The following is a 12,421-nucleotide window of genomic DNA, read 5'->3' as shown; positions in this document are numbered from 1 at the left end:
TCTTTGGAAGCTTGAAATACACCAAATCTTGTTGGGTTTTGGCTGCTAAGCAGGGCCGGCCCTGGACGGTACTTGGAGGGGAGACCGCCAATGAACTCTGGGCTTTATTTCAAAGGGAATGTCACTGTGCGACCTATCAAAGAGAGCCATTTCTTTGGAAGCTTGAAATACACCAAATCTTGTTTGGTTTTGGCTGCTAAGCAGGGCCGGCCCTGGACGGTACTTGGAGGGGAGACCGCCAGTGAACACTAGGCTCTATTTCAAAGGGAGGACGCAGTCAAATCAAAGGAGCATTAGGTGAAGGAAACTCTGTGAAACTTTGCGAAGGCAGCACGATTTCTCTCCACTTTGTTCCCGTCTCTTCCAGAGAGTGACTCGGCAGGTTTGGCCTTGTGATCCCCCCTCCCTAGCGTTTTTCTCTCTCGCGGGAAACGCTGACTCGGGGTTTTGTGCCGCCTCCTTATACAAGGCCTGCCGTGAGTCACCGCAACCGGTTTTGGGGAACAATGTGGCAAGGCTTGCGCGCCTTCCCAGGCCAAACATGGAGATAAGCGGCGACACCGTGCAAGGCGTGCCGCAGGGATCGGTGCGATCTTCGGCTATGATTGCGACCCTGGGATCGCATTCGGCTTCGTTGCCGCAGCGTCACAAGTTGGGCTGGACTACAAATTTCCTTGACTTGCGAATCAAGATGTGGATGCTTGGTTGGCTCCCCAATACGTGCGGCTTTTTAATGATATCATTGCTGTTGTCGTATTGTCCGTATTGTCATTGCTGTTGTCATTGTCGTATTGTCTGTATTGTCATTGTTGCCTTATTGTCATCTTTCTATTTGTTTATTTATTTTTGGATCACATGGTTCACTTTGGGGGCTATTTCTCCTCTTGCCTTGCATACGATGCTCGGATGGTATTTGCTTTCGTTGCTGCAGCATCACACACTGTGCACTGGCAATAATAATAATAATAATAATAATAATAATAATAATAATAATAAATATATAAATATAAATATTAAATATAATATAATAATAGGATAGTATTTGCCTTTGTTGCTGCAGCATCACACACTGTGCACTGGCAATAATAATTATTATAATAATAATAAATTGTCCGTATTGTCATTGTTGCCTTATTGTCATCTTTCTATTTGTTTATTTATTTTTGGATCACATGGTTCGCTTTGGGGACTATTTCTCCTTTTGCCTTGCAAACGATGCTCGGATGGTATTTGCTTTCATTGCTGCAGCATCACACACTGTGCACTGGCAATAATAATAATAATAAATATAATATTAAATATAATATAATAATAGGATGGTATTTGCCTTCGTTGCTGCAGCATCACACACTGTGCACTGGCAATAATAATAATAATAATAATAATAAAGATTAATTATAATATAAGGATGATATTTGCCTTCATAGCTGCAGCATCACACACTGTGCACGGGCAATAATAATAATAATAATAATAATAATAATAATAATAATAATATATTAAATATAATATAGTAATAGGATGGTATTTGCCTTCATTGCTGCAGCATCACACACTGTAATAATAATAATAATAATAATAATAATATATTAAATATAATATAGTAATAGGATGGTATTTGCCTTCGTTGCTGCAGCATCACACACTGTGCATTGGCAATAATAATAATGATAATAATAATAATAATAAATAAGACACAATGCTACGAATCCCCTTCACACGCCAGGTCCAAAGTATGGCCTATTTCTCCTTGCAAATGGTGCTGGGATGGTGTTAGCCTTGGTTGCTGCAGCATGGCGCACCATTTATAGTCATAAGACACAATGCTACGAATGCCCTTCGCACACCAGGTCCAAAGTATGGCCTATTTCACCTTGCAAATGTTGCTAGAATGGTGTTCGCCTTAGTTGCTGCAGCATGGCGCACTGTTTTATAATCCTAAGACACAATGCTACTAATCCCCTTCGCACACCAGGTCCAAAGTATGGCCTATTTCTCCTTGCAAATGTTGCTAGAATGGTGTTCGCCTTAGTTGCTGCAGCATGGCGCACTGTTTTATAATCCTAAGACACAATGCTACTAATCCCCTTCGCACACCAGGTCCAAAGTATGGCCTATTTCGCCTTGCAAATGTTGCTAGAATGGTGTTCGCCTTAGTTGCTGCAGCATGGCACACTGTTTTATAATCCTAAGACACAATGCTACGAATCCCCTTCGCACACCAGGTCCAAAGTATGGCCTATTTCGCCTTGCAAACGGTGCTGGGATGGTGTTCGCCTTGGTTGCTGCAGCATGGCGCGCCGTGCCCTTGTCTTTCCTACCAGGGTGGGCTGTTTTGAACCCAGGGCTTCCTCCCGGAGGAGGCGAAAGTGGCTGGGCGAGCCAGGTGGCAATTTCCGCCCGTTGCGCTTGGCGTCCCGGCCTTCCTTTGGGGTTGGCTTGCAACCCGGATTCCTGCCTGGCCGGTTCCCTTCCAGGACCGGTTCCCATTAAACTGGGTGGCGCCGGCGCATTGCATTCCAACCACATCGCTCGGCAGATTGACATCCCGGCACACTTCGCAAGATGATTGGCGCATCGGATGCACAGGGCTTCGTACCGTATATACGATCACAGCAGCCAGGCTGCCATAGGCCCAAAGATAGAAGAAATCCATTTGCATGCAATTACCAGGATATTATTATTATTATTATTATTATTATTATTATTATTATTATTATTATATCATAGTATATTATTTTCTTATCTTATTATATTATATTATTATCTTCCCTTATCTTATCATCTTATTATCTTATTATTATCTTATTTTATTATTATCTTATTATTATTATTATCATATCTTATTATATTATATTATTACTTTATTATATTATTATTATCATATCTTATATTATATTATTATCTTCCCTTATCTTATCATCTTATTATCTTATTATCTTATTTTATTATTATCTTATTATTATTATTATCATATCTTATTATATTATATTATTACTTTATTATATTATTATTATCATATCTTATATTATATTATTATCTTCCCTTATCTTATCATCTTATTATCTTATTATTATCTTATTTTATTATTATCTTATTATTATTATTATTATTATTATTATTATCATATCTTATTATATTATATTATTACTTTATTATATTATTATTATCATATCTTATATTATATTATTATCTTCCCTTATCTTATCATCTTATTATCTTATTATTATCTTATTTTATTATTATCTTATTATTATTATTATTATTATTATTATTATTATTATTATCATATCTTATTATATTATATTATTACTTTATTATATTATTATTATCATATCTTATATTATATTATTATCTTCCCTTATCTTATCATCTTATTATCTTATTATCTTATCTTATTATATTATTATTATTTTATTATATTATTATCATCTATATATATAAAAGAGTGATGGCATCACGGCAACCCACAAAACAACAAAACTACAGGCCCCGCAACCTCGAAATTTGACAACACAACCCATCATCCACGCCTCTAGGTTGATACAACTAAAAGAAAAGAAAAATAAAGTCCTAATTAGAGGGAGAGGAATAATTGTTTTTATCCAATTGCTGCCAGTTAGAAGGCTAAGCTTCTCCAACTTGGTCTCCTAGCAACCCAATAAAAATAATAAAAAAACACTAAAAATTAATACAATAAAATACTATAATAACAGAAAATAACTAAAAATAATACAAGAAAATAATAAAATATAATAAATAAAAATACAACTTACAATAAAATTAATAAAAAATTGCAAATAAAGTCAAATAAAAATTACACAACAATTTTTAACCAATACCACCACCACTTTGCCACAGCAACGCATGGCCGGGCACAGCTAGTATCTTATCTTATATTATTATCTTCCCTTATCATCTTATTATCTTATTATTATCTTATCTTATTTTATTATTATTATTTTATTATATTAATATTATCATATCTTATTATATTATATTATTATCTTCCCTTATCTTATTATCTTAACTTGTTTTATTATCTTATTACTATCTTATTTTATTATTTTATTATCTTATTATTATCTTCCCTTATCTCATAATATTATTATATCATTGTATTATCATTATCTTATCTTATTATTATATTGTTATATTATTATTACCTTCCCTTATGATTTTATTACCTTACATTATCCCCTTGCAAAAACTACAACTCCCATGGATGAGGACAAATCTCCCTAATGCATTGCAATGGCTTTCACATCAAAGCAAAATTAATTAATGGGATTGCAATTGCTAGCCTCGGGCATCCCAGAATGCAAACAAAGATGTGGGTGCTCACGGAAAAAATTAATTAGGCATGCAAATTATTATTACTAATTAATAATAATACTAATACTAACCTAGAATTGCACTGGCCTTTTGCGCTGCTGCATCACACTTTGGGCTGATGTTTAGTTTGCAATGTATTTAGACACAGAGATCCCAAAATATAACCTATGACTTCTACCGATCTCAGTGCTATACTCCTATTGATGCACGCGATTACTATTAATAATAATAACAACCTAGAATCGCCTTGGCCTTTTGCGCCGCTGCACGACACTTTGGGCTGATGTTCAGTTTGCAATGTATGAACATACAGAGATTGTAACATATATTACTTCCCTTGATCTAAAATGCAACCTATTATTACTATCAATGTGGAATTGCATTGGACTTTTGTGCTGCTGCACGACACTTTGGGCTGATGTTCAGTTTGCAATGTATGAACACACAGAGATTGTAACGTATATTACTTCCCTTGATCTAAAAGGCAACCTATTATTATTATCAATGTGGAATTGCATTGGACTTTTGTGCTGCTGCATCACGCTTTCGGCTCATATTCAGTTTACAGTGAACTGTATATTCAGACACAGAGCTCCTAAAATATAACCTATGACTTCTCTGGATCTCAGTGCTATACTCCTATTGATGCAGGCGAGTACTAATAATAATAATAATAACAACCTAGGATCGCCTTGGCCTTTTGCGCCGCTGCATGACACTTTGGGCTCAGGTTCGGTTTGCAGTGAATATTCAGATGCAAAGCTCCTAAAATATAACCTATGACTTCTACCGATCTCAGTGCTATACTCCTATTGATGCAGGCAAGTACTAATAATAATAATAACAACCTAGAATCGCCTTGGCCTTTTGCGCCGCTGCACGACACTTTGGGCTCAGGTTCGGTTTGCAATGTATTTCGACCCAGAGATGCGGAAACCGAACCCCGGCCTCCCTTTCGGACTCTCCCACCACCTCCTCCCTCCTTTGTCTTCTCCTCCGTCTGTCCGCACCCTTCCTTCTTTCTTTCTTTCTTTCTTTCTTTCTTTCTTTCTTTCTTTCTTTCTTTCTTTCTTTCTTTCTTTCGTTCCTGTATGTGTTGAGGCACATCCTGCCTCCAACCGCACGCAATCGCTCCAAACAGGAGGAGCCGGATTTCGAGGCCGCCTTGGTTTTGGGCCCGGCAGCAAACCTTGGCTTGAATGCCTTGACCCTCCTGGGACAAAATACAATGGGTTCCCTTTAACCCGGCACTCCTTTGTATTCTTTGCAAGCGAAAAATCGTATTGGCCTTTGTAGCTGCAGCATCGCAATCTCGGCTTGTGTTCATGTTGCAGTCTGTGAAAATACCAACATCATAATATAATATAATAATATATTGTAATGTGATGATATGGGATATTACCTATCTCGATCTCGGCACTAGACTCCCATCGATATGGTCTAGAATTGTATTGGTCTTTGTAGCTGCAGCATCACACTCTCGGCTTGTGTTCGTGTTGCAGTCTGCGAAAATGTCAAGATCTTCATATCATATAATAATATAATAATATAATAATATAATAATATAATGTAATGTGATAATATAGGATCTTACTTATCTCGATCTAGGCACTAGATTCCCATCGATATGGTCTAGAATTGTATTGGCCTTTGTTGCTGCAGCATCACACTCTCGGCTTGTGTTCGTGTTGCAGTCTGCGAAAATGTCAAGATCTTCATATCTTATAATAATATAATAATATAATGTAGTGTGATAATATAGGATCTTACTTATCTCGATCTAGGCACTAGATTCCCATCGATATGGTCTAGAATTGTATTGGCCTTTGTTGCTGCAGCATCACACTCTCGGCTTGTGCTCAAGTTGCAGACTGCGAAAACACCAAGATCATCATATAATATAATAATATAATATAACGTGATAATATAGGATATTACTTATCTCGATCTAGGCACTAGACTCTCATTGATATGGTCCAGAATTGTATTGGCCTTTGTAGCTGCAGCATCGCACTCTTGATTTGGAAGCTACGCTCTGAAATTTCAATATGTATTGATTACCTATGTCCTTTGAGCCTTGTAAAATTACAAATGTAAAGTTATGCGCTGGCTTAGTTGGCGAATACGGATTTAAAATTCAGATTTGGCGACGTGCAAAAAAACCGGGTTGAGGAATGCAGAAAGAATTTGGGAACGGCAAAGTTCAGACTAAAATCCGGAGCGGATCCCGGTCGTAGTCTATGGCGTCGCAACTCCGGCATTGCAATTCATAGACTTTAGAAACAGGAGTGGAAATGGATCGAATAATGTAGGGTTAAAATTTAAAAAATGGGGAGTAAAGTTCGGACTAAAAACCAGAGCGGATACCAGTAGTAGTCAAGGGAGCGGATTGCAATAGTAGTCAATATCGTTGAGTCTTCAGTGTTGCATTTAATAGATATCCAACCCTTTACAGCTCACTAAAACTGGAAGGGACCCCCAAAGGTCATCTAGACTGACCCTATATTATTATTATTATTATTATTATTATTATTATTATTATTATTATTATTATAGTTCCATGCAAGAGGGCACAACTAAAGCACTCCTGAAAGATGTCCATCCAGCCTTTTTTTGAAAGATGGAGAGTCTACCATCCAACCCTTTGCAGCCCACTAAAATTGGAAGTCATCTAGACTGACCCTATATTATTATTATTATTATTTGTATTATTATTATTATAGTTCCATGCAAGAGGGCACAACTAAAACACTCCTGAAAGATGTCCATCCAGCCTTTGTTGGAAAGATGGAGAGTCTACCATCCAACCTTTTGCAGCCCACTAAAATTGGAAGTCATCTAGACTGACCCTATATTATTATTATTATTATTATTATTATTATTATTATTATTATTATTATTATTATTATAGTTCCATGCAAGAGGGCACAACTAAAGCACTCCTGAAAGATGTCCATCCAGCCTTTTTTTGAAAGATGGAGAGTCTACCATCCAACCCTTTGCGGCCCACTAAAATTGGAAGTCATCTAGACTGACCCTATATTATTATTATTATTATTATTATTATTATTATTATTATTATTATTATTATTTGTATTATTATTATTATAGTTCCATGCAAGAGGGCACAACGAGAGCACTCCCAGTTGTCAATGGCATTGAATCTCTGGTATGGCATTTAATAGACTTTGGAAGCAAATTGGGGAATGTTTGGTTTAAAGAATGTCAGGTTTACTAAAAAATAATGAACTTGGGAAGTAAAGTTTGGACTTGAACCCGGAGCGGACGCCAGTAGTAGTCAATGGAGTGGATTGCAGTAGTAGTCAATATAGTTGAATCTTCAGTGTTGCGTTTAATAGACTTTGGAAGCAAATTGGAGAATGGTAGGTTCGGGGAATATTTATAGAAAAATAAAGGATTTGGGAAATAAAGTTCGGACTAGAACCCGGAGCGGACCCCAATAGTAGTCAATGGAGTGGATCGCAGTAGTAGTCATTATCGTTGAATCTTTAGTGTTGCATTTAATAGACTTTCGAAGCAAATTGGAGAATGTCAGGTTTGGGGAATGTCAGGTTTACTGAAAAATAATGAACTTAGGAAGTACAGTTCGGACTAGAACCCGGAGCGGACCCAAGTAGTAGTCAATGGAGTGGATCGCAGTAGTTGGATTATTTGGTTTATTGAAAAATAATGAACTAAGGAAGTAAAGTTCAGACTAGAACCCAGAGCGGACCCCAGTAGTAGTCAATGGAGCGGATCGCAGTAGTTGGATTATTCGGTTTATTGAAAAATGAAGAATTTAAGGAGTAAAGTTCGGACTAGAACCCGGAGCGGAGCCCAGTAGTAGTCAATGGAGCGGATCGCAATAGTACTCAATATCGTTGAATCTTCAGTGTTGCATTTAATAGACTTTGGAAGCAAATTAGGGAACGGTAGGTTCGGGGAATGTTTATCGAAAAATAAAGAACTCGGGAAATAAAGTTCGGACTCGAACCCGGAGCGGATAGGGCTGTTTTCCAAGGCCCTGACTCAGCGGCAGACATCCCGGCCTCTTCCTCGTCCTGGGCCTGTTTGGCCTTTCTTCCGTGTGTCTGCCTTAATAGATTCCTGCCTGGGTTGATTGACATCCCGCCCTCCCGGCTCTCCTTCATCAACATCCCGGATCCCGGGCAGCCGGTTCTGGATCTGCTGACGGCGGAGGAGGAGGAGGACGGAGCTGGTGGAACCCGTTTGGCCGCCCTTCTCCCCAACGCCCTTCCTTCATTCCTTTCGGTTTTGATTCCGGCGGCTTCCTTGAAGCCAAGACGTCCCCCAAACGTTCTCATTCCAAAGTCAACCCTTGATATGGGGTTGCCATGTTCTAGGTGTCTCCAAGAACTTGCTTGGTCTCGACATAAGTGTCTCTCTACGTTAGGTTACTGTATTCCTTTTCTATCCAAGAACTTGATAGGTCCTATCATGAACATTTCTAGATATTGGTTTGCCATGTTCTAGGACAGTCTGATGTTCCAGATCAGTGAAGGAACCTCATGGGTTCCACCATAAGTGTCTCCTCCTGTTGGGTTGCCATGTTCCTTTTCTATCCAAGAACCTATCGTGAGCCTTTCTAGATATTGGTTTGCCATGTTCTAGGACAGTCTGATGTTCCAGATCAGTGAAGGAACCTCATGGGTTCCACCATAAGTGTCTCCTCCTGTTGGGTTGCCATGTTCCTTTTCTATCCAAGAACCTATCGTGAGCCTTTCTAGATATTGGTTTGCCATGTTCTAGGACAGTCTGATGTTCCAGATCAGTGAAGGAACCTCATGGGTTCCACCATAAGTGTCTCCTCCTGTTGGGTTGCCATGTTCCTTTTCTATCCAAGAACCTATCGTGAGCCTTTCTAGATATTGGTTTGCCATGTTCTAGGACAGTCTGATGTTCCAGATCAGTGAAGGAACCTCATGGGTTCCACCATAAGTGTCTCCTCCTGTTGGGTTGCCATGTTCCTTTTCTATCCAAGAACCTATCGTGAGCCTTTCTAGATATTGGTTTGCCATGTTCTAGGACAGTCTGATGTTCCAGATCAGTGAAGGAACCTCATGGGTTCCACCATAAGTGTCTCCTCCTGTTGGGTTGCCATGTTCCTTTTCTATCCAAGAACCTATCGTGAGCCTTTCTAGATATTGGTTTGCCATGTTCTAGGACAGTCTGATGTTCCAGATCAGTGAAGGAACCTCATGGGTTCCACCATAAGTGTCTCCTCCTGTTGGGTTGCCATGTTCCTTTTCTATCCAAGAACCTATCGTGAGCCTTTCTAGATATTGGTTTGCCATGTTCTAGGACAGTCTGATGTTCCAGATCAGTGAAGGAACCTCATGGGTTCCACCATAAGTGTCTCCTCCTGTTGGGTTGCCATGTTCCTTTTCTATCCAAGAACCTATCGTGAGCCTTTCTAGATATTGGTTTGCCATGTTCTAGGACAGTCTGATGTTCCAGATCAGTGAAGGAACCTCATGGGTTCCACCATAAGTGTCTCCTCCTGTTGGGTTGCCATGTTCCTTTTCTATCCAAGAACCTATCGTGAGCCTTTCTAGATATTGGTTTGCCATGTTCTAGGACAGTCTGATGTTCCAGATCAGTGAAGGAACCTCATGGGTTCCACCATAAGTGTCTCCTCCTGTTGGGTTGCCATGTTCCTTTTCTATCCAAGAACCTATCGTGAGCCTTTCTAGATATTGGTTTGCTATGTTCTAGGACTATCAAACAGTCTGATGTTCTAGAACTATCAAACAACCTGATGTCCTACGTGTTGGGTTGCCATGTTCCTGTTCTGTCCAAGAGTATGTTGAGTTGCCATGTTCCTGCACAATTGCCATGTTCTAGGACTGTCTTAGAGCCTGGTGGGTCCTCTTATGATCATTTCTACATATTGGATCGTGATATTCTAGGACTATCAAACAACCTGATGTCTACCATCATCAATGTTCCTACAGGTTGTCATGTTCCTGTTCTATCCAAGAGCATGTTGAGTTGCCATGTTCTAGGACTGTCTTAGAGCCTGGTGGGTCTTCTCATGATCATTTCTACATATTGGTTTGTGATGTTCTAGGACTATCAAACAACCTGATGTCTACCATCATCAATGTTCCTACAGGTTGTCATGTTCCTGTTCTATCCAAGAGCATGTTGAGTTGCCATGTTCTAGGACTGTCTTAGAGCCTGGTGGGTCTTCTCATGATCATTTCTACATATTGGTTTGTGATGTTCTAGGACTATCAAACAACCTGATGTCTACCATCATCAATGTTCCTACAGGTTGTCATGTTCCTGTTCTATCCAAGAGCATGTTGAGTTGCCATGTTCTAGGACTGTCTTAGAGCCTGGTGGGTCCTCTCATGATCATTTCTACATATTGGGTCGTGATGTTCTAGGACCATCAAACAACCTGATGTCTCCCGTCATAAATGTTCCTACGTGTTGGGATGCCACGTTCCTGTTCTATCCAAGAACCTGGAACTTGAGTTCCATGACATGTCAGGTTGCCATGTTCCTGTTCTGTCCAAGAGCATGTTGACTTACCATGTTCCTGCACAGTTGCCATGTTCTAGGACTGTCTTAGAGCCTGATGGCTCCTCTAATGATCATTTCTACATATTGGGTCATGATGTTCTAGGACTATCAAAAAACCTGATGTCTACCATCATCAATGTTCCTACGTGTTGGGTTGCCATGTTCCTGTTCTATCCAAGAACATGTTGAGTTGCCATGTTCTTGCACAGTTGCAATGTTCTAGGACTTTCTGGTGGCTCCTCTCATGATCATTTCCACATATTGGGTCGTGATGTCCTAGGACTGTCAAAAAACCTGATGTCTACCATCATCAATGTTCCTACATGTTGTGATGCCACATTCCTGTTCTATCCAAGAACCTGGAACTTGAGGTCCATGACATGTGCTTTGACATGTCAGCTTGCCATGTTCCTGTTCTATCCAAGAACATGTTGAGTTGCCATGTTCTAGGACTGTCTTAGAGCCTGGTGGGTCCTCTCGTGATCATTTCCACATATTGGGTCATGATGTTCTAGGACTATCAAAAAATCTAATGTTTCCCATCATAAATATTCCTACGTGTTGGGTTGCCATGTTCCTGTTCTATCCAAGAACCTGGAACTTGAGTTCCGTGACATGTGCTTTGACATGTCATCTTGCCATGCTCCTATTATGTACTTCCTTCCCCAGAAAAACAATAATTCCTAGACTGTGAATAATCTCGGACTCATGTATTTGTCACGGCTCTTGCGTGTTGTGACCCTGAGATGAACCAATTCCGGGGCTGAGACAGTGTGACTCACACAATGAGTTCCTATGACCAAGTGAGGATTCGAACCCGGGGCCTCCAAAACGTTCCGCCACGTATGTGGTTATTAGCTCCTTGTTATTAAGCCTCTTGCTGTCTGTTTTTCTTTTGGAGGAAGGCACGGTGTTTGCTTTTCCGCGTTGATTTAGTTGGCGCATGATTCATGCTCGGCCGAACCAGGCGCTGGCACTCAACTGTCTCTGTGACTCCGCCAAAGGTGTTTTCCTCTTTCGATGAACTGAAAAAGCGAGGCTTACAAATGCCCTTTGGCATATGGAGCCACATTGGGACCTGGAAGGGACTCTAAAGGTCATCTAGACTGACCCTATACTTCTGTGCAAGGAGACATGGCTAAAGCCCTCCTGAAAGATGGCCATCCAGCCGCTGTTTGAAGGCCTCCGAAGATGGAAAGACCATCATCTTCCAACCCTTTATGTCTCACTAAAACTGGAAGGGAGCCCCAAAGGTCATCTAGACTGACCCTTATACTTCCATTCAAGAAGACACAACTAAAACATTCTTGAAAGATGGCCATCCAACCTCTTTTTGAAGGCCTCTAAATTTGAAGAGTCCACTATCCAACCCTTTACAGCCCACTAAAACTGGAAGGGAGCCCCAAAGGTCATCTAGACTGACCCTTATTATTATTATTATTATTATTATTATTATTATTTTATTGTGACACAGCAAACAAGATAGATATGCTGGATTTCGTATCACAAAATCACAAGTCGAGCACTTCCCAAG

At 39.6% G+C, this 12,421-nt stretch overlaps 1 protein-coding gene across 1 annotated transcript in view; it reads left to right on the top strand.

The window, feature by feature from the left end:
• Positions 1–541: 541 nt before the first annotated feature.
• The window catches only part of nectin4 (nectin cell adhesion molecule 4), a 67,919-nt gene continuing 56,039 nt past the window's right edge, over positions 542–12,421 (top strand). The window contains 2 exon segments of the mRNA XM_062965203.1: positions 542–720; positions 8,439–8,607. Of these exon segments, the coding sequence (XP_062821273.1) occupies positions 542–720; positions 8,439–8,607 (348 nt within the window).

Source organism: Anolis carolinensis, unplaced genomic scaffold (assembly GCF_035594765.1).
Source record: "Anolis carolinensis isolate JA03-04 unplaced genomic scaffold, rAnoCar3.1.pri scaffold_14, whole genome shotgun sequence".
Taxonomy (NCBI): Eukaryota; Metazoa; Chordata; class Lepidosauria; order Squamata; family Dactyloidae; genus Anolis; species Anolis carolinensis.
This window is presented reverse-complemented; position numbering and strand designations above follow the sequence as displayed.